Source organism: Phyllostomus discolor, chromosome 7 (assembly GCF_004126475.2).
Source record: "Phyllostomus discolor isolate MPI-MPIP mPhyDis1 chromosome 7, mPhyDis1.pri.v3, whole genome shotgun sequence".
NCBI classification, from domain to species: Eukaryota; Metazoa; Chordata; class Mammalia; order Chiroptera; family Phyllostomidae; genus Phyllostomus; species Phyllostomus discolor.
The window spans coordinates 5,072,916-5,096,169 of NC_040909.2; the positions used below are offsets into that span (position 1 = coordinate 5,072,916).

Consider the following 23,254-nt stretch of genomic DNA (forward strand, 5'->3'; position numbering starts at 1 on the left):
CCAAAGGACGCCTGTCTCATTTTTCCCGAGAGCTGGAGTAGGTGGGAAAGGAAAGAGGAGATGCGCTATACGGTTCATCGAAGACTGAAGGGTGCCCTCCAGTCTCTGAGAGGTCCAGAGAAGGCTTTCACGGAGTCCAAGATGGGGTAAGAGGCCAAATGCAGCCCACCTAGCGTGCCCATTTTCCCTCTCCTTGTGCCCTCAAACCTAACCCTCAGCGGGCCAGAAGCCTCTGGGCGAGCGAGCATCACCTGTTGTCATTTACCCCAGACGCTGCTCTGCACTACTAGTCCAATCTGGCTTCGTTTTGCGTAGCATTCACAGTCTCAATTGCCCCAGACAGTTGCAGACCTTTACTTCGGAGAGCAGCACATGGCTACATGCACGTTGAAAAGAACTTTGCTGCTGGTCAGCATATTTCCCAGAGGTTGCAGGCACACATTTTATGTCATCCTCTAGATTTTGTGTTTAGGACGGACATAACAGGTATTTCCCTGATAAAGGCTCCCAAACACACTCGGTAGTTACCACCTGTACACAGATACCTAAAGGGGCAGACCGGTGCTAGGGAGTCAGGTTCTCCTGTTTGTTTGGTTTTTTTTAAATAAAGAATGAAGGGGCCCTGGCCAGGTAGCTCAGTTGGTTAGAGCGTCACTCCCATACGCCAAAGTTGAGGGTTCAACCCCAGTCAGGGCACATAAAAAGTCAACCAATGAATGCTTAAATAAGTAAAACAACAAACTGATGTTTCTCTCTCTCTCTAAAATCAATTTTTTAAAACTTAAATACAGAATGTAGTAAATGTGCCACACAATTCTATCCCTGTTTCCTAAGTAGGGCTGGGGGAGCGGGGACTGGTCAGGGGTGGGGGGCCAGGGGAAATCCAGGATATGGGCCAATGATACTAAGTGTTTATCAATGCTTTAGTGGCTGTTACCAGCAAGCAGTTCCTAACAACATGGTTAAAAGTGCACAAGTCCACAGCATTCCATCAGCTGTTCTGGGGGCATTTTTCCTACGATCTAAGTGCTTCAGAGACTAGAGAAATGAAATAGTATAAACATCAAACCAGTAGCTTAGAATGGGAACCACCTTGGTAAGATAAAACTTCTGAATTTGTGTGGCCTCTGAGCCACTCATTAGCACAAGACAACTGAAGGATTTCAGAAGCCTGTATAAGGTAATTCCAGAAGCAATTCGGTTTTCAGCGCAATTTGGTTATCAGCTCCTATTTTAGCAATTCTGTGACTTGCTGCCCCAATCTGTTTCAACTTTATTGTGTGTCTTTTCTCCATTAGGTCCATAAGCAGAAAGCACTGTGGTAAAATAGTTTTTCAAATCATAGGTTCCCAAGTCCACCTGAAGACTTAGTAAACGAGCCACAAATTTCTTCTCTGGTTTCCACCAACCCCACCCCCATCCCCCCCGCCAAAAGTCAAGTTTCTATCAGAATCTTATATTGATCATTGGAACAAACATTTCTTGATCCCCTGACCGCAAAGAACTTGAAATACCAGAGGAAGATCAGCTCTGCCACTGAAGGAAATAGTATACACAACACTCTGGACACTGTCTACTGCACAGCCAACATCCATCTTTGAGGGAAAACGTTTTAAGAATTTCAGAAAATTTAACAGTTGCCAGGTGACATCCCAGAGCACTTGAATAGTATATGTTTATTATTCAAAATAATACAAAGAACTGGCTAAATTTATGTAAGGATCAAGGCACATACTGAATAGCCTCTGCTTCTGACAATAGTCCCCCAAGGAAACGCATGAGCATAATAGTTGCTTCTTCCTCTTTTTAGTCTCCTATAGCTGGGTCACTCTGTCCAGCCCTCAGGAACAAGTTAACAACACAGCTTGCAAACAGATTTCTCCCCCAGAAAAAAGAAATCCAGCAGCCCACCAAAACTGTCACCAGCCCTTCCCACACTTACCAGTGCCATAGGGAGGATGCAGCTGATGGCAGTGAGCATCAACGGCCTGAAAAAATACAGGTGGTAGTTTCAATTTTTATTTAGAATTCTTACTTGCCAACTGCCTGAAATCTTTTAAGACTACACGAATGAGTCTCCATGCCTCAGCCTGTGTTAAGCCACTTTGTGGTCCAATGACATTTGTTAACACTAGTAGTCACTCACTTCACAGCAGAGATGAAGGAAAGGAGTGAATTACTATGGGCCAGCTTCAGGGCCTGGGGTAGAAAGGGAGGTGGTATCGATAACTAGCCTATCGAAATCAAGATGGATGAATTCAAGTCTTAAGGGATCGAGGGTGAGGCAAGAAGGAACTAAAGGGATAAAAGGAAGAAACAAAGTTAAAGCAGAGACAAAGGAGTAAGTGAACATCTACTAGAATGGGGCAAAGTCAGCAGCAATGGTGTTGGTAGTGGGTCCCAGAGGGCCTCTGACCTCAGGCGAGACTTATCGCTAAAGTCTGGATTAAGTGCTAGGCCTTCACCTCTCCCATACTTCACACCTACATACTCTGCAGCCTCTAAAAGGTCAGCTCTCTGGCACCTGCTCATAACTCTGCTTCCTTTCACTTTTCATTTAAAGGTCTCCGTGTAGGAAGGGCGGACATGTAATTGAGGCGCCCACATGTTATACGTGCTTTTAAAAAATATAATTAATAAATATAAATTTGAAATTTTCTCTCCAGTCTAACCTTCAGTCCTATTATGATCTCTGATCTGTAAAATCATAACAAAAAAAACCTAGACCTAGTTTTTTATGCAAAGCACAAATAAGCAAAAATATAAAAGTCAGTATTCCTTGACCATGAGGATACTTTTTTTTAATTATAAAAAATTCCAAGCATCTACAACAGTGAAGAGTGTAATGAAACCCATGTACCCATTAACCAACTCCAACATCAACTCATGGCCAGGCCCACTGTATCTGCACCTCACCTATTCCCTACCCTCTAATTACCGTGAAGTAAATCCCAGCGAGCTTATCTTTTAGGGTGCATTTCAATGAAAACCCTCTGGGAAGTACTTACTATAAAATGCTGGTTACAGCCCCTTCTAGAATTCTAACAGTTTTCCAGGGGGATGCCACATAGGCAAGATGACCATCATTTCTGCAAACCAAGGAGTTGCTATCTAATGAAGTGCACATAGTAGGACTAAAAGCCAAGTCTCCTACCATGCTCCTGCAGCTACAAGCCCATCTTGTCCAAAAATGATGCCAAACAATGCTCCATCTATTCCAGCTACTGCTACCATGAAGAGAGGCAAAGGAGAGAGAGTACCAGATACTACCCAGGCAGTAGGATCCAGTCCCACCTCCAGAGGCGAGCACGCCTTACAGACAAAGCCACAGACTCCAACGGCAGGTGTCAAAGACACAGCTACTGACTGCTGTCCTCAGCACTCAGAACACATAATGCTATTTTTATAACCTTTCTGTTCATGGAAAGCTCCATTAGAATGGAAGCTCCTTAAAAATGTAGATTTTTAAAAGCAATTTCCTCCTCTGCCATATCCAACCACAGGGAACAATGCCTGTGCTGCCCGTCTCCTGCGTCTAGTCTGAAGTCACTGCGCGCCCATACCCTCCTCCTGGCCCAGGCAGACACACCGAGGTCTTCCAAGCCCTCGGAGGATGTAGGAAGAGGCCAGATACAGCTCTTATGAGGAAGGCTTAAAAAATGGCTGAAGGGCCAAGAGGTCTTGTGTGGGTTGCAGGAAGGACAGAGATGCTGACGGATTTGAGGAGGCCAAAATCAAACATGAGTGGGGGCGGGGGGGGCGGCAATAAGGGGGCGTTCAGGCTGCAGAAGCCACTTTTAAGTTTTTCAACACAGCGAGATAAAGTGGTGCTTTCAGTGCATATGTAAGAAAAATATCAAACAGTAGAAAAAGTTTTACTCATTTACACTTCCTCTTTCTCACCATTCTACAAAAAGAAGGGGGCAGAAACTAAAGGCAGAGGATTGTTTAAGTTATCTTATGGCAGAGACTAAACTATTTCGCCCCATAATTTTTAGCATCCATCTAAAAGTTAAAACAACAGAAGACACTCAGAAAACACTTTTTTATTGGGAACCAACAACTTCTTAACCTATTCCAATTATCAATGAACACAGAAAATCAAATGGTTCATAAAAAGCACTTTGATGACAAAGAACAACACTGTCACACCATTCTTTCCCCCCAAACCCCATCCTCCCAGTCTTCCCATCCAGGAGAATCTCTACCAGTCATTTTCTAGGTTCCTCTGGTCGTTACCAACATCACTGAGCATGCCCATCATTCTCTATCAGACACAGTTTACTTGTGCCACTCACTACCTCCCCCGCTTCCAAGCCCAACTTTTTAATGTTTAAATCACTATTTTCAGTTCCTCTATCAATTACCTTTGTGACTTTAAGGTCCTGTTTACAGGACCAGAATTGCAATTTTCTTTATGCTTCAAATGTTTATACCCTTGGGCCACTCAAAAGAGAATCTCCATACAGTATCTCAGTCACCGCCAATTACTCATCCTTGTGCCACAGATGAGTTTGATTTATATTTGGCTCACGATTTTTTTGTGTAATTTTTTTGCTTTGTACGGGAATTCTAATTCCTTCGTCCCTTGTAGAGAGTTCTATGGTTTCTTCACCGTAGCCCAACCATTTTCCACTTCATTCCGCCTGTTGCTTGGAATCTACCCCATTCCTGTTCCTGAAGAAGTTTCTCTTATATCCCACCAAAATTCTGTTCAAATGTGGGCTGACTGCTTTGCACACCTGTTGTACAGGTGACGTCATGAGACTTTCCAGTGGACCACCAGATTAGTTCAACCATTTCTTGAATTATTTATTTTCCTCTTTTTTGATTTTCATCTGCAAGTAAATATATCAGAAAACTTACAAGGGAAGAAAACATAGGAAGTCCTTGATGTCAGAAAATGAGTTTACTTTGGAATGACAGAATTCTAGGTTCAAAATCATTTTCCCTCAGGACTTTGAAGACTGTTGCCGATGAGACATCTGGTTCCCATTTTCTCTTAGAAGACTGGTATATCTTTACGGGAACTTTTAGGGTTTTCTGTCTATCCTTGTTTTTCCGAAATACCACCACGACAATTCTGGTGGTGGGTCTTTATTCTTCTGGGCAATGGGTAGACCCTTTCATTATGAAGACGACTACTCTCTGTAGCTCCTGGAAGTTTTCTTTTTCTTATAGTTTTTAGTATTTTCCTTCTTGCAATCTTTTGTTCTCACTTCCCAAAAATTCTAGTAGATGTTGGATCTCTACATCAATCCTCTGTCTCTTTTTTCACTTTTTTTTTTGTTACCTCTATTGTGGCTTTATATTGAGAGATTTTCTTGATTTTATCTTCTTATCTACCTACAGAATCTTTTTGAACTTGGCAAATCTATAATTCACTTTCACAAGTTCTTTCTGATTGTTTTTTCTTGATGGCCTGTGTTGTATAGATGCCACATCTTCCTGAATACCTTGGAGAATACTAAATAGTGAGCTTTTAAAAATGAGCAAACTTATCTAATGGTCTGTTTCTCCTAAGGTAATTTTTTCTGTTTCTCTCTCATTTTGCATGTTTTCTTCAATGTCTGGTGATTCTTGGTTTAGCCATTCACGTTAGAAAAACTAAGAGTCACCAAAAAAAGAATGAAATACTGATACATACTACAACTTGGATAAAACTCAAAAACATCATGCTAAGTGAAAGCAACCAGACACAAAAGGTCAAACACTGCATGATTTATATGACACATATAAAATAAGTAAATCCATGGAAACAGAAAGCAGATTAGTGACTGATTCCCAGTGCCTGGGGAAAGTGGAGAGTAAATGCTTAACGGGTACCGGGTTTCCTTTTGGGATATCAGAACTAGATGAAGAAGACGGGTGCACAACACTGTAAATGTACTAAATGCCACTGAACTGTATACCTTAAAATGGATAATTATAGGTGAACTTTACAGTTTAAAAAGGTCGGGGAGACTGTGTCAGGAAAACGAATCCCAACCCCGTGTGTGTGAACAGAGCCTGTGAGCCGGCAGGTTTTTCTTTAGGGTGCCCCATCAGACCCAAGGGCCTCCAAAACCACTGACGAGGTCAGCCACATCTTACATGCTCTAAAAGCCACGTTTCTCCCAACATTATTCGATTTCTAAAAATAAGGGGATGGTCTTGCCCACGGGCGAGGGGGGGCTGGGCTGACTGCTCTGTACACACACACACACATTCAGTGAAGCCCCCATGCGCAGCACACTTATCCCTTCCAGCCTGTGTCAGTCAGGCCCGAGCCCACAGCCTCTCCGAAGAGCTGCTGGGCAAACTGTTACCGTGTACAATGATGTGCCCACGACCTGTTCTCTTTGTTATCATGTGTTTATAACAGGTATATGCCTTTTCTTTCATTTTCGTAATCTTTAAAAATGGAGGAGCACCCCATATTTACCTAATGCTCTTTAACAATCTCTCTCCCTGCCTTCTGCACCTCTCCAGGTAACCACTGACTTACTTTCCTTTACAACAGATTAGCTGGCCTTTTCTAGAACCTTATATAGTTGAAATCATAAAGTGTTTACTCTTCACTCCCTGAGTCCCCTCACGCAGCACAGTTACTCTGAGACTTATTTATGATGCCTATATAAGCAGCTCACTCTTTTCATACTGCTGAGAATGTGCTGTTCCTCGGGCGTGCCACTCTTTGTTCACTCATCTGTTTGCGAATATTTGGGTTGTTTCCAGTTTTGGGCTCTTACATTAATAAAACTGCTACAGACATTTGAATACCAGACAAATAAAAACAAATGGAGGGGACCCTGATGGGTGTGGCTCTGACTGTTGGGCGTCATCCAGCAAACCAAAAGGTCACCGGTTCTATTCCTGGTCAGGGTACCTGCTAGAGTTGCAGGTTTGGTCCCCAGTTGGGGCAGGTACAAGAGGCAACCGATTGATGTTCCTCTCCCTCTCTTTCTCCCTCCCTCCCCCCTCTCTAAAAATAAATAAAATCTTTAAAACAACAACAAATGAACAGAGGACAAAGGTATATGAGGGCGGCCAACCATTTTGAAGCAGAAACAATACGCTAATAAAAAGATTTGGCTGTGCTCTATTACAGCATCATTAAATTCACAACTTTCAAAACATTCACATTGTATTTATGATACTGATACTATTAGTCATTTTTATAGTTACTCATTACCAACATGAACATAGGAACTCACTTTTACCTTGATAATCACTGAACTGTGAAAGCACATCTGGACATCAAAAATACCACAGGAAACCTCTCCACCTCTACAGGAGTCGGTAGCGATGTCTTTTCCCACTCTGGTTACAAAACCAGCACTCCGAACGTTGGACACATCCTTTCAACAGCAAAGGAAGGGCGCACTCCTCCCTCCTCACTGTGATAACCCGAATCATTACACAATGTTTTTTTGTACTTCCACATGAATATAATGTAAAATACCCCATCTCACCTCTGAAGAGCATGTTTCATGACATCTGCATGAAGGTCAGGCTGCTGTATCAGAATTGCCAAAACAAATCTGACATGCACCCACGCTGGGAACCACACATTCATGAGGTATATCCCATCCCTACGTAGAAATCAGCGGGCTTCATGGAAGCCCTTTGACAGGTATGTCCTCTATTTATAAACAGGAGCATACAGAAATGAGCTCTGGGTTGTCAACTTTTGCATTTATTGACCGGGCTTACACAATCAGATCAACAATAAGCAACACTTACTGAGAACAAAACATAACCAGGCATTTTAGTAGGAGCTATTATGCAAAGGAAAAAACATTGGGCTCCATCTCACAGAGTTCAAGCCCTGGTTTACAAGCTACTAACGTGCAGCAAGTCCAAGTACATACCAAGAAACATGCACACAGTGGTGCAGAGACAAAAGTGCCCAACTCGGCCTCAGGATCAGAGGAGGGCTTCATGGGAGAAGGGAGTCAAGGGCAAATCTTCAGTTTCCAGCTTGGTGAATGGTGGTATCAACAATTAAGACAGAGAATCCAGGAAGCAAAGTTTAATGGCATTGAAGTTATTTCTTATAAAAGGAGGCAAGGCTACATACAGATGTTGAGAGCACTGAAGAGACTGGTAAAAGCCTACAGCAAGGGATAAATGAGAATGGGTAGAGCAAGTACTGGCCAGAAAAGAAACTGCTAGTCAGAAAGAGTGACTTCCCCAGACACAGGGACCACTCTTGATTCATGGTTATAAAAACAGCTTTGTTCTCCTGTTAAAATTGTCAAACAAACCTCTCACTCATCCTGCCTGTATTTTTCTCTATGATTAATAACTTATAGTTATCACAGTAAAACCATTTCATGTTTATAAAGGTTTGTGACAGTTCAAAGAAAAGCTTATAAATTCTTAGAATTCATGTCAGTTTATCAGGCCACAGGGCAGACACATTTCAAAAGGAACAACATAAGAAACTTCTTGCTGTCTCACACTGCATTTCTCAAATCTTTCCTACAACTCTTCTCTCTTTTGGGCAGAGAAAGCTAATCCTTTACCTTTTTCCTAGAGTAGCAGGGACAAGGATAAAGTAAAAAACGGAGAGGAGAGGGAGAGAGAGAGAGAGAGAGCAAATGCACGCACACGTGCACACCAGGGAGACAAAGCTAGAGACAGAGAAAAAGTTAAAGTAAGGGGGGTACGCCTCGATAACAAGGACCCCAAAGTCACTAAACACTTCCTTAAGCAGTGCTGTCAACGCAAAGAACAAGCTCAAACAGCAAAGCCAACCAGAAATGTAGGAACAACAGACAGGCTATATATACCCTGTATCCTTCTCCTGGCCCCAATTCAAAACTGTTAGCATAATTTTTACTTTTCTTATTAGTGAGCCCCAGGAGCAGGGCACCAGAAGCTCCAGATGAAGGCAAAAGAATCCCAGGTACACGACCCAAATACCACATGCACGCTAGGCGGCATCAGTCAGCAATATGTCACCTAGAGCCTTCCTCCACGGGGCTCCTGCTCCATGACTCATATGGCACACTCCTAGGGAAGTGTTTTAAGGAACCCCAGCAAACACGTGAAAACCGTATCACCACTGTTGATACGTTCTGCTCTTGCCCTGCTTCCACCATAAGTTAAGCATTTATTTGAATACTCGTGTGCCAAGCACTTGATATGCACCCTCTCATTTAATGCTCTAAAGGAGATATTGTTATTACTATTCTGTAGATGAGAAAACTAAACTACAGAGACATTGAGAAAGTTGCCCAAGTCACATTATATTAAATGGCAGAAAAGGGAATGAAGCTCCATCAGCTGAGTACTAGCCAAGGCTCTAAGTTCCAACATACACAAGGCCACATGCCATGCAAATGCTCACAGCAGTATAACCATCCCAATATAACAGTTGTAACACATAAGTATTCACCTAAATGCCCAACGGGGAAAGCTGGAGCAAATTATGGTTCAAGAATAAGATGGTGTAGTATACAGCCTTTTAAAGTAATCTAACAATGAAGTAAAAATGGGGAAATGTTTGAAATATACATGAAAATACATGTACATACTGATTACTAGAACGTAATGTTGGCCAGGGTAGGGATTTTTGTTTATTCTGCTCACAGCTATTTTTCCCAGTGCATGGCACAAATAATAGGTTCAGCAATATTGGCTGAATGGATGCATGAATGAACCACAGTGCAGTAATATGTATGAATATGTACAATATCTGAAGGATAATAAACAAGGAAGAAAATTTACTTTAGGTTAATGGAATTATGAATGACATTCTTTAATATTGCAGTAACATCAACAAAAATTTAAATATGAATAAATTCAGGACTAAGACACACACGTGGGATTAGAATCACCCCCTGGTTACACATGGTTCACACGGTTCCTAAGGCACAACAAAAAGACTAGGATGGAAGCCGGCCCTGACTCTGATGAAGGGCTTCTCTTCTGGAAGGCAGCGCGCATGTCGTGTGTGGTGCCAAGTACACAGAGAGCACAAAGTCAACGATGACAATAACCTTTGTAAACTGGCAAGACAGGGACAACTCTAGCACTAGCCGTACTCAGGCAATTCTCAATGTCACTCTGGACATTTCTCACCTCCCTTTAAAAAATAAATTTATACATCACCAGTAAAATACAAATCAGACTTCTAGACTTAAAGCATTGTGAGGTATTGCAACACGCCCACTAACACCCAGTTATTTGGAACAGGAATTTAATCCGGATTCTACTAAGATACAGGCATGCAAAGGAACCTGACATCAGGTTATAAAAATAGAAAACAGATGGCTACTCAGCACACAAACAGTGTTACCATGCTCAGCTGAAAGATACTTTAACCTGAGTAATAACAAAAACAAAAATTTAATTAATAAATATATAAATGAAAATAAAAGCCTTAAAATTCAGCTACATCAGGATATAAAAAAGTTGATTTAATGAATAAAATTTAAAGCACTGTCAGATATACAAAAACTTGGTGCCACTTAGAGAAAGACTAAATAAAAGGTACTTTGTGTTAAGCACAGCAATTGCTTGTTAAAAGTGGCAAATACATAGAAACCAGGTTGTTTTAAAACTGGGACTATTAAAGACTTAACAATCAGAAGCCCTGAAAACTCATTATGATTCATCTACAAAGGGGAATAAACATCTACCAAAAAATCTTAAGACATTTTCCAGCCATATTTTGCTGAATAACAGATTCTAAAACAAATTCAAGCAAGAGGGGGGCAGAACGGTGTTCTAGGAAACATTTTCCCAGTACTATTGCAGTTAACACCGCAATTCAAAGAGCAAGAAGAACAGTAATAAAACACTGAAAATAACCAGCTTATTTCTCCAACCCTACCTGGGAAATACCAGGCTTGAGAAGTGAGCTGTAGCACAGTTCAGTGTTTAAGTCTAAAAAATCTGTTCCTTCCTTCCAAAAGTAAAGACACTTCGGATTGCATTACGATCCTCCACATTTCATTCCTTTCACCTGTACACCTTAGTCTCCCACCCCAGCCCAGAAGGGAACATTCCTATCCTCATGCTATCAACCCACTGGGTCTGGACTTCTGTTACCTACACTGCCCTTCCACCACACCTTCAAGGTTCTCCCATCAACACACCGCTCAGACAGCTCACTGTACATTAGACCTAGCCCAAAGTAAACTATCTCTTCTCCCCTCTTAAGCAATTGGGTGGGGCCCAGTACAACACTGAGACTCTCTGGCCCAGACCCCCAACAGGCTGCTGAGAGGAGGGCACACTGCAGCAGACACCGCTGGACCATCACCTAGGAAAGAGGCCTGGGCTCTACCAGAGTTGAGCCCCTCCCTGAGCAGTTTGATAGCAAATGCCTCGTAAGTTTCACGAACAGTATCAACAGGATTCACTGAAGGACAAAATTCTTTTTGGCTATTGCATACACGGTATTAAAAATGCCTGTTATTACTAGAAAGGGCCTCTCTCACCTATAATAATAAAATAATCTTTGTATAAGTTTTATATAAATATAGTGTATAAAAAGGAAACTTTGTTTTCTGTCAAGATTCATACACGATTGCTAAAAGTATCTGTCATAGCCCTCCTACAACACAATACTTCACTTGGCAATCATCTTATCTCTCATTACACCTCTCTAGGATGATAGCTCTTTGGCATAACAATGCTTCTTGTTTTACCATTATTTGAACAACCCCCAACAGATAAACATTTTCTCTGTTGTCTACCCACAGCCTTTGATCAGCTTTTCTGGGCATTTTCCTTTCTTAATTAATGCCCTCACTCACAAACTAGTCCCAGAATACCGTTAGCTGTTCTCAGCCCAGAGGACCTCACTAAACCGAAAGCTCAGTGTCCCAGACAGTTGGGGTTTTTCGAATTAAGAAACATCAAACCTGCCCTGGCTGGTGTGGCTCGGTGGATTGAGTGCTAGCCTGTGAACCAAAGGGTTGCTGGTTCAAGTCCCTGTTAGGGCACGTGCCTGAGTTGTGGGCCAGGTGCCCAGTATGGGGCGCAGGAGACACAACCACACACTGATGTTTCTCTCCCTCTCTTTCTCCCTTCCCCTCTGTCTAAAAATAAATAAAATAAAATCTTAAAAAAAAAAAAGACATCAAATCCCAAAAGGCAATGAAAGGCTTAGCTTTATGCTAGACTATGGTTCAATAAGCAGCTGCCAGCACACACAAAAGAAGTAACACAGACATGAGTAACAGCGAAAAATTCAAGCCATTCCTCAAACTTAAGATAGCTTGTGTTTATGGCCAGCTTTCCACGAAACTGTAATTTTTAACAACATGAATGTCAATTTCCTACTAGCCAAACAGCACCTACATCATATGAAAGAAAGAAGTATCTCAGCATGTCACAGGCCTGTACCAACAGCACCGTGACCAATGGGGGAAACCAGCAGTGACCTGGGAGACGGCTGCTGACCTCGACTCACACATGCATGCAGGGAAGGAGCTACTGCAGCCAAAGCACCTGTGAACGGCATTTTGTCAACTCGGCACTTAATTATTCCCTTCCACCTCAAAAAATATTAATTATAAAAATAAAAACACTAGTTTTTAGCCAGTGTAAAAGAGGAAGATTGTGTGTGACTCCTTTATTTATTTTCCACTGTGTAACCCACTTCAGCGCCTGCAGCCTCTGGGCAGAGGCCAGGCAACGGTTTAAGGCCACAGTCTGCTCTGGCATGGGACACTGAGAGAGACCCAGAGGGACGGGCCTGCCATAACTCCAAACCCATGCATCTCCTTCACTCTTAACCATGCTGTTTCTGCCTAGCCTCTCTGGTCAAATCCCCACACCACTTAGAACATCACTGAGTCCCTTCATGTGCAGCCAAGCCACTGAAAGAGCCAGGATGCTTGCTGCCCAGGCCCAGAATGAGAATGATCTTATCTTGCTCCTCAATGAGGGGAAAAAATCTATCCTCTAATGTCATCTAAATTTCGACCGGTTAGATCGAAATTTCCTTTTTGCCCCATTTTCTATTAATCTTCCCTATATTTCAACTTTCTTCCATCCTTTTTATTCCTTTATCTCTGTTCCAAGTTCTTTTGCTACTTCTTTTCAAGACCCCGAGGGCCAGAATAATACCGTCTTATAACAGTAGAGAAGGATGTACACCAGGGACTAGGGAATCTAGCTCACACCAACAGCACCAGCTACGGTCATCAACAGTTGGCAAAATCCACAAGTATCCAAGAAATAATCCAATGCCTACTATGGCCGAAACACTGTGACAGGAATGATGGGGCATACAATGTATAAAGCAGTTTCTGCCCTCCAATAAGTAACGTTCTAGTTGAAGAAACCATGCAACAATATGTGGAAAAGGTTAAACAAACCATGCAACAATATGTGGAAAAGGTTAAACACGTGGGCTAGGTTCTGAGACTAAAGGCACAACCACAGTTTTCTAGGGGTTCTTAAGGAGACTCACTCAGGGGAAGTACGAGCTAGACTCTGAAGGAGCCCTGAAGGACTTAAAAGGCGAGGAAGGCCTTCCTAGGGAGAGAAGGCTTTTCAGAGGGCTGACCATATGTCAGCATAATAAGGAAAGATGTAAAATGGTCAATTTGATGTTACATGTATTTTACGACACACACACACACACAAAGATGGAAAGAGAGGTTCCTGGGCCCTCACCTGCCTCTAGCAGTGTAGGAATGTCGGCACAGAGGGCCTGACAAACTGAAAACTTCTATGAATAGATGGAAACGCTCAGAGGAACTTAGTCAACAGACACTGTCCAACACATAGACCCACACTTGACAATTCCTCTTCTAATTTTAAATACCAACATTGTATATAACCTGACAATATGGTTAAAGCAAAAGAAGCTAGCTGACCAGATAGGGAGAGGTGTGCAGGGTGAGGAAGCAAGAAACCTGATGCCTCTTTTTATTAGGGCAACCCCCTCTAGAGACAGAAGTCCCAGCAGCTCTGCTGTAGCTATGGTGCAGAAATCCCAAACCCAGAGGTCCTAACGGGTCTCCTTTCTCCAGAGTTTTTTCCGTTAAGCACAAAAGAGAAAGTCTGCAATCACCTCAAGAAGTGAGTCACAAAAAAAACTCTAGCATTCAGCTTCTCGATAGTTGCTAAAAAAGCCCTGAGTATCTAAATTCAAGGTTAGTCTTTGCTGACCACCTGGGGGAAAAAACCTAAACTAGTAGATAACTGTTAGAGAAATCACACACAGCACACTTTAGTTATTTCCATTTAAATACCAACAAGACGACTGTTTGACTGAAATCACACCAATGTACTCTTGACCTCCAATTTGAGCAGACAACAAAGTCTATAATAGCTCCTGAAGGAAGGTCAAAGAAAACAGTAAAATAAGAAAAATCTCCTCATTTTCACATAATGGCCAACACAGAGAAGAAAGAAATGTGCTGGGAAATTGTCTACATGACCGTAAAAATATTCATAGTACGTAATGTTCTATGTCACTATACTATATACTAGTGCAATATTACTTATTACAAAATGTTCATAGTGAGGACAGTAACTGGCCTGAGGTGTGAGACTGAAAGGTACAATAGTTTAAGTTTAGTTAAAAATACAGCGCTTGATGGAATAACCAACTTTATTACTTCTTTAAAATTTCTGTATTAACAACCCTCTCAAATAAGTGAAATACAAGCTATGAGAACTTACTTTATTCTTGTATTTATTGCTATAAGATTTCTTCCAATATTAGATTAGTCACCAGCATGTGAAACAAATGAGGTCATTAGCTCAGAGGCGCTGATTATTTAGGGCAAACCAGGTACCTAGGCACTTCTCACGACATTTAGCAGTCACTCAACATGGCTGCGCACAAGACGGTGATTCTGATGCTTATCGTGTCTTAATAAAGTTTCGTAAGACTCACATTCTTAAACAAGTGTTAATTTGCAATTCTGCTTCTACATAGTTCTAGTCTATCATTTCTGAATCTGCCCTCCTTTCTAATTCTTAGCGGTCTGGGAAACTGAGGGTCTCAGATATGCATATATTAGAAAACAAGGTAAAAATGATGCAACATATACTCAGATTTGTTTTCAAGCTACAGGGCCATTCCATCAGTCTGGAGTAAACATTAGTTAGCAATAGCTCAAATTCAGATTTAAGATTTAAGATTTAATTGAGGGGGGATTACACTTGGCATTGACAACACTGCTCACCTTTAGGACAGAGGCTAAGCTGGTCATATGCTCATTGAGAGCACCCTCGGACTCCTTGTAGGTCAGGCAAGTAAACTGGTACTCCTCAGGATCAAAGGCATCAGCCCCCTGCTGCTCCACATCGCTGGCTACTCCCACATAATAGTCCTCTATGTCCCCAGGGTCCTCGTCCTCTTCCTCCTCTTCACAATTTGGGTCATAGTCCTCTTCATTGCTGTCAGACCCCTGGCTATTCATGTCCACAGACATCTTAGCATCCAGCCAAGTTGCAAATCAGGAAAGCAGAGTTTTTTCCCCTCCCCCCAATCTTTACCACTTTCTCAAATACATTAGTGTTTTTGTCTTCTAAGGAAGAAAAAGAAAAAAATGCACGTTACTTACTTTCACTGTGAGAAGTTGTAACAGAAGTCATTCAAGAATCAAAATGGCATAGCCCTGGCCCTACACCCACTATGGCCTATTCCCAACTCTTGTCTCATATAGGTCACCTCCCCTCATCCAAGGGAAACCCTTTCCTGGAGGGGCAGAATTGGCTGACAATGGTCACTTCACATGAAGGCCCTAGTATGAAAAAGTAAGGCTGCTCTATGTCAATGAGTACCTCCTGCCAGAATCTTTAATAGAGAAGCACATCCCCACAGCTGCCCACAGGGGAAGCAATGTAAAGGCTGAACTACCAAAGTTTATAATCACTTTGCTAATCACATCCCACTGAATGGTGACAAAGACAGTACATAAACAGGGACACAGTTCCCAATATAATAGCTAGAGGAAAAAAAATCACTATTTCACAGACATCACTCTTAGATATCTGGAAGCAGTTGCATAGTTAGTAAAGAAAACAAGCCACATAGCTCTTCAACATCTTCCTCTAGCCTGCAAAGTTAACTGACTCAATCTTAAAGGGTTTTTTACCCATCTTTTAAATAGAGTACTTAGGGGCAAAGAAACTGACCTAATAAGGAAGGAAAACTACAGATATTCTTTGTCTTAGCATGATCAAGGCTAGGGAAAACCAGAATCTAGGGTGAAAAGGTCAAATGAAAACAGCTCCTGAAAAAATCTTCACAGTTGCCCTGGCAGGTGTGGCTCAGCAGATTGAGCGCTGGCCTGCAAACCAAAAGGTTGCTGGTTCAATTCCCAATCAGGGCACATGCCTGGGTTGCAGCCAGGTTCCCGGTGGAGGGGTGCGCGAGAGGCAACCACACACTGACGTTTCCCTCTCTTTCTCCCCCCCTTACCCTCTCTCTAAAAATAAATAAAATATTAAAAAAGAAAAAGAAATCCTCACAGTTCAAAATATTACTCAATCACATATAAATGAACAGAGAATACTAGTTGAGAAAGCAAAATAATCACAAGTACTAACTTCACCTCAAATACCCATTAACGTCTCTGCACAAGTACTATTTCAAGTGATCATTTCCAATAAATATCAAATCGTGACCTAAATCTAAAAACAGACAACCTTAAAATGCAAGAGCATTTAAATTGAATGGTATGTAAATAATTTACACAAACAAATCTGAATTAAATACAAATGTAAAGTCTATTTGAAGTAGATAACTTCTAAAAAAAATTAAGCCAAAGATTAAAAATGTATATACTGAATATGTAACCAGTCTAAAGGACTGTAGAGCCACATTTTAATAATAAAGTTTAAAATAAATTCAGTGAATCTAAGTTTGATGTTGACTATAAATGCCCAATTTTTTAAAATCATGTAAGAGAAGTGTACTGTAGTATTTGCAATTTCACTTTTAGTAAGATGTTTTATGTGGTAGAACCACCAATTCACAACTGAACTTAACTATGGTAGTTTTCCTTTAGAAAAAAAAGTTAAACTTTAAATTACAAATACCTGTAATCCTTGAAGATCTTTCAGAAAGATGTCGCCCAAATATTCTGTCATATGATTTCCATCTAAAATGAAAAGAGAAAATTCTAATTATATATTTTAAATTGGTACCCTACTTTTGCAAATTTATTTTTTAAAAAGCAAAGACATTTAAAAGGACATGCAGGAAGAGACCAGAATAACTATGAAATTATAATTGACCCTTGAACATGGATCTGAACTACATGAGTCCACTTATATGTGGATTTTTTTCGATCAACACTATATTTTCTCTTCTTTGTAATTTTCTTAATATTTTATTTTCTCTAGCTTACCTTATTGTGACAGTATAACACATAACACATGTAAACACAAAATGTATTCATTAACATTTATGTTATTGGTCGATAGTACACTATTATTTAGGGACTTAAAAGTTATACACAGCCGTGGCTGGGTGGCCCAGTTGGTTAGAGCATCATCCAGATATGCCAAGGTTGCGGGTTCGATGGCCAGTCAGGGCACATACAAGAAGCAACCAATGATGCATGAATAAGTGCAACAACAAATCAAGGTTTCTCTCTCCCTCTAAAAATCAATAAAAAAAGTTATACATAGATTTTACACTGTGCAGGAGGCAACACCTCTAATCCTCACATTATCAAGGGTCAACTGTATTTCCTTGTATGTCCCACAGAAATCCATTTCTCATAATTATATTGACAAATTAAGTGGCCCTCTTAAAAAAAAGAAAGTATTCAAAATAAAGAGCTGACAATAACCTAACTTGGGGTGCTGATGATGAAAATGTATACCCAATTCCCTCCCTCAATTTGAAAGCCAACCTACTGTTCAATCCTAAATGTGGACAAAGTAAATTGCAACCGACTTAAAACTGGATTTTTACTATAAATTCACTTCCACTGTGGTAATCTAACACTTACTGAATACTGCCAGTATTTCAGATCTCACTTTACTCACAAAAAATTATTTTCAAATAAAAAATGTCCCCTGCAGGATGACACTAGGCAATATTGACTCCCAATTCCAACCTCTTCTGACATGCTCAAGGGCCACCTGTCAGAGATCCAGACCCTGCTATCCAAGACAGAAGTAAGTACTACTTGCTTATCCAATTAGGTATTTTATGTCTATTTCTTAACCCTTTCGGGTTTCTCAGAAAACCAGAGCTTACAACTTCTAAACATAAGACAAACAAATACAACCTAAATGAAAAGTGAAGTCTGAACAATAAATAACTGTGGCATAGTATTTTCAAAATACTGGAGGGACAACTGATTTTTAAAAAATCTTTTTTCTTTTACCTGTATTTTTATGTCAGAGGCTGTGTACTGGGCAAACAAAATCGATGAATACTGCTCCTATCTACAAAATATCACCACCAATAGCTCTCCTGTAATGAGAGCCAATTTCAGGTCCAGGTCATTCTCAGCAAATCTTCACAACCCGACAAAGTGGCTGTCATCTGCTTCTTACAAATGAGGAAGCTCAAGTTCAAAAAAGTTAAGTAACTTGCCCACAGAGCTGGCAACCAGAAGACACCAGTGACATCCACCCACCAGATTCATGGCCTTTGGTGATTCATAACTCCCCACCACCCTTCCGGGGAGCCTGACACTATCCACAAAGTTACCTCCGGAATCCCAACAAAAGAGCACGCTTTTCCCTTCCTCTGGATTCCTCTCCAGGATTTGGGCTTACTGGTTGCTCAGGCTTCTCACCAACCAAATATTCAAGAAGCAGAGGAAAACTTCAGGTTCCCCTCCTACAAGGGAACCTGAAAAAAGAGAACACCATTTAGTACTTACTGGGTGTTCCAGGTTCACTTTTATATAAACACTTAACTTTTAATCTTTTACTATTCTCCTTGAAGAGTGCTGACATCGCTCAAAGGGGCCAGTATGCCACTGCCTCATTAACAACTAATGACGGCACTTTAATTTCCTTAGATGTTAAAGACTATTCCTACATCCCAGACGGAAAAGGAGTAAATTACTTTTCCCCAGAGCCAAAGACCTGACACCCACTCTGGGCTAAAGGGTCTAAACTTAAGACTTCTCAGTGTAAAGGACAAGAACAGAGAGTTTTTGGTGACTCTGGCGATGTTTATTCCAGGTACAATTTTTAGCCCTGAACGGTCATAGAAAGTCTACATCTCCGAAAAAAACTACTTGGCACAAAAATATTATATGCACCGGCAACTTAGTTTCAAAACCTCACACTATGTCTGAACTGTCATACGCAGCAGCTGCTAGCCGCATGTGGTTTTTAAATGTTAACTTAAAAATTAAATAAAATGTAAAACTTGGCTTTTCAGTCGCACTGGCAACAAGTCAAATGCTCGTGGCTAGTGGCTACCCTATCAACAGCAAAGGTAAAGACTATGTCCACTGGGGCAGAAAGTTCCACAGGGCAGAGCAACCAACAGTCAGTGCTGAGTGGGAAGTCATCCGGGAACACCGCCGTCTCTCCCGCGGCTGGCACGGCGGCGTCCCGCGAGGCGGCGACGCAGCTCCTCGGCCGCATGCACCTTCCAAGGTGGCGAGATATCTGCGAGGACACGGAGCCCACGCGCTGGGGGACCCTTCACAGGCGGACGTTAACTAACCGCGCGGCCGCCCTGCGAGACCTCCCAACACCGACTCGAGTGGGGAGCCCCGGAGGCGGCGCGCCTCCGTGCGCGCCCGTTGGGGAGGGCCCAGATGTGCCGACGCCAGTCGGTCAGAGGCGATGGCCTCTGACCTCTCCGCGAGCTGAGGCGTTAGGAGGAGAAAAAAACGGAGACGCCAAGCACTCGCCGGCTCGCTCGCCTCGGCCATACACTTCAGCCGCCGCTCTGCAGACGGCGGCGGGAGTTAAGATGAAGTACCGGCTGCCCGAGGCGCCGAGGCCTCAGGGGCGACGACGAAGGCGGAGCCCCGGCCGGGCTCGGGAGGCGCACCGAGAGCCCACCCCCCTCCCCCGGCCCGCCGGGTAAACAAGGCCGCAACTCTGTCCTCACACTTACCGGGGGCCGCGGTCCCTCGGCCGCTGAGTCCGGGCGGGCCGGACTGGGTCAGGCCGGACCAGAGGGAACGGACCCTGGCGGGACGGCAGCGGCGGCGGCGGCCGACGCCGGTCAAGGCCCGCGCTACTTCCTCCGCCGGAGCGTTCTCCGCAACTCCGGAAGTGCTCCGCGCGTTTGCGTCACTTCCGGCCCGGGGTCGACCCGCGGTCGCCGGGGTCGCGGCGGGCGCAAGGTAATAATTACCCTTCGGTCGACACCTGTTTCTGGCCCAGCGCTCCGTCCCAGAGGCTGTCCTCGTGGGCACGCCGGGCTCCGAGGGATGCGGAAAGCCGCAAAGTAGAGGGTTCGGCTGACTGCAGCGTGGTCACAGCATCGCTTCCTGCTTTCGGGTATCAGCGCCACCCGCCGGGATACTTTTAACCAGCGTTTTTCTGATGGACTCCTCACTTTGCTGTTTGTACTCGGGTGCTGGACACGGTTATAACTTGGCGTCTGTGGAGTGGATAAAGGACTGTTGTTTCTCTCAGGGCCTTTGGGTCAGCGCGCCGGGGCCGCATTACGCCTATGCTTTGAGGCCGTCGCCTAGGTGGCCCCTGAGCAGCCGAACTCTCCGCACCCTGCCCTGATTCGCTGTCCAGTTCTTCCGCTTCCCATTCAACGTACGAGACAGTCTTAAGGGCCTTGCTGTACATCCTTTTCAAACAGTATAGGAAGTACCAGTTATGACTTGTCATGCTTTCTGGGACCTGTTGTCAACTGTGAAGGGTAGACTGAGCCACGGAGGTCCACTCAAGTTGCTGCTGCACGAGTGGAAACGCCATTGTGAAGCCAGTGATGTTAGGGAGTGCCCTAGGCTGTGCAAGTGCATAGATAACCCAAACCATTCCCACCCATGCACTAGTCGTGTATGTACTGATATTCGAGATACCTGTGTGTAATGGGGCTCTCTAACTTAGTTCTTGCTTCTTGTATGTACTGGTGTATTTCTCATACATGAGATTCAACTTCCAGTTTCAGAACATATGCCTAGATCAGGTGCAAATATGTGCTAGAAAGACCCAAATTAATTCGGAGTGAAAATTAATAGTAATAAGTTAAAATGTATTGTAGGGTTATGAATTTTGTATATCAGCATCGTAAAAGTGTACTATAATCTATAGTACTTACATTTGTTTTGAGGAAATATCCCTTTAAATTATTGTACTAGCAAAGGACCCAAATTATATTTCCTGCAAATGAAATGTCAATTAGAAGTTCTCACTTTGGGTTACTGATAATAAATCCTCTCCAGTGAATAACAGGGAAACAATAAGTTTTTCTATAGAATATCCCATTTGCAAAATAGAAAAATGAGGTCACTCACATATTTAGCACACTAGTATACATACAATATATTGGAATCCTACATATTATGCTTAATTGTCTGCCTGTCTTTCCCCCAGTACATATCCAACCTGTTTTTCAATATTACTACATTAAATAAACATTTACTGGGCTATGATAATAACAATTTTATTTTTTTAAGATTTTATTTACTTTTAGAAAGAGGGGAAAGGAGGGAGAAAGAGAGGGAAACATCAATGTGTAAAACAAACAGTGCTTCTCACACACCCTCAACTGGGGACCTGGCCAGCAACCCATTCATTTGCCCTGACCAGAAATGGAATCAGCAATCTTTCAGTTTGCAGGCTGGCCCTCAATCCAGTGAGCCACACCAGCCAAGGCAATAATGACATTTTTAACTAATGTCAATTTCTCCCCAGGAAATAAAGATTTTAAAATTAAGCCAAGCCCTAGGCCCAGTAGTTCAGTTGGTTAGTGTCCCTGATATGCCAATGTTGCAGGTGTAGTCCCAGGTCAGGGCACACACAAGAAGCCACCAATGGCCCTGGCTGGTGTAGCTCACTGGACTGAGCGTGGGCTATGAACCAAAAGGTCGCCAGTTCAATTCCCAGTCAGGGCTCATGCCTGGGTTGCAGGCCAGATCCCCAGTGGGGGGCACTGGAGAGGCAACCACACATTGATATTTCTCTCCCTCTCTTTCTCCTTCTCTTCCCCTCTCTAAAAACATACAAATAAAACCTTTTTTTAAGAAGCCACTAATGAATGCATATTTAAGTGGGACAACAAATTAATGTTTTTTCCCTCTCTCTGTTTTATCTCTAAAAATCAATTAAAATAACAATTTTATTTATAAAAACAATTTCTCTAGATTCTTCCTTAAGAATATATCCAGAGTCCAAATATTCTTTTTTTTTAAAGATTTTATTTATTTATTTTTAGAGAGGGAAGGGAGGGAGAGAGAGAGAGAAAGAAACATCAATGTGCGGTTGCTGGGGGCCGTGGCCTGCAACCCAGGCATGTGCCCTTGACTGGGGATCAAACCTGCAATGCTTTGGTTCGCAGCCCGCGCCAATCCACTGAGCTACGCGAGCCAGGTTTCAGAATCCGAATATTCTTCATCGCCTCCTCTGCTATGCCCTGATCCAAGCCAGCATTCCTGACCATGATCTTCAGCCTCAACACGTCCTTTTTCTCTGCTCCCTACAGTTTATCCTCACCCAGCAGTCAGAGGGCTCCTATTAACTCAGACTATCACTTCCTTGCTCAAAACCCCAGGATGGCTCCCATCTCCTTCAAAAGAGAAGCTGCTGTCTTCACAATGACAAAGTCTGCCTTGTATGCTACCATCACCTCCATGTCTTCATCAGCTACTCCTCTTGCTCTCCCTCGCTCTGCTGTAGCCACAAAGGTCTCCCTGTGGCTTCTAACAGACCAGGCACAGACCATCTCAGGGCTTTTGCATTTTATATTCCTCTGCCTTGGAAGGTCCCTCAACCTTCAAACCCGTGGACAAGACTAACTTCCTCACCTTCTCAAGGCTTGAATCCAGTCACGTCAGTGAAACCCTTCTTTACCTAATGAAAATTGCAAATTACTCTGCCTTTCCCGCTCCTAATCCTCTTTCCAGATTTATTTCTCTCCATAGCAGTCATCCCCAGTTGATACGATGCATCTTTCACTCATTTATCTTTGTTACGGTGTGAACTCCACAAAGACAGCGACTCGTGTGCTGTATAACCAGCTGCGCCTCCAGCACCTGAAAGGGTGCCTGGCACACAGCAGAGGGCAAACGAATTCTGCCCAGCGAGTGAAGGAATGGGAGTCCAGAGGAGGACGCTTTTAAGTCTGGAAAGTCTTCCTGGGTAAAAGTACCCAACCGCACAACCAAACCCACCACTC

The 23,254-nt window shown here is 42.8% G+C and overlaps 1 protein-coding gene and 1 non-coding gene across 6 annotated transcripts in view; both read right to left on the bottom strand.

The window, feature by feature from the left end:
- The window catches only part of ARIH2 (ariadne RBR E3 ubiquitin protein ligase 2), a 49,400-nt gene extending 29,216 nt beyond the window's left edge, over positions 1-20,184 (bottom strand). The window contains exons 1-5 of one of the 5 annotated variants that reach the window (XM_028518133.2): positions 20,012-20,166; positions 18,638-18,781; positions 17,008-17,069; positions 15,147-15,491; positions 1,943-1,988 (exon numbers count right to left, since the gene is read on the bottom strand). In XM_028518133.2, the coding sequence (XP_028373934.1) occupies positions 1,943-1,981 (39 nt within the window). In that variant the 5' untranslated portion in view covers positions 1,982-1,988; positions 15,147-15,491; positions 17,008-17,069; positions 18,638-18,781; positions 20,012-20,166. Of the gene's footprint in view, positions 1-1,942; positions 1,989-15,146; positions 15,492-17,007; positions 17,070-18,637; positions 18,782-20,011 lie in introns of all 5 variants that reach the window. The other 4 variants (XM_028518132.2, XM_028518129.2, XM_028518128.2 and 1 more) reach the window with 4 other exon arrangements.
- On the bottom strand, positions 12,587-12,720 carry LOC114502186. The gene has a single exon (XR_003685037.1). It is a non-coding gene; the product is annotated as a small nucleolar RNA SNORA42/SNORA80 family (small nucleolar RNA).
- Positions 20,185-23,254: the final 3,070 nt, after the last annotated feature.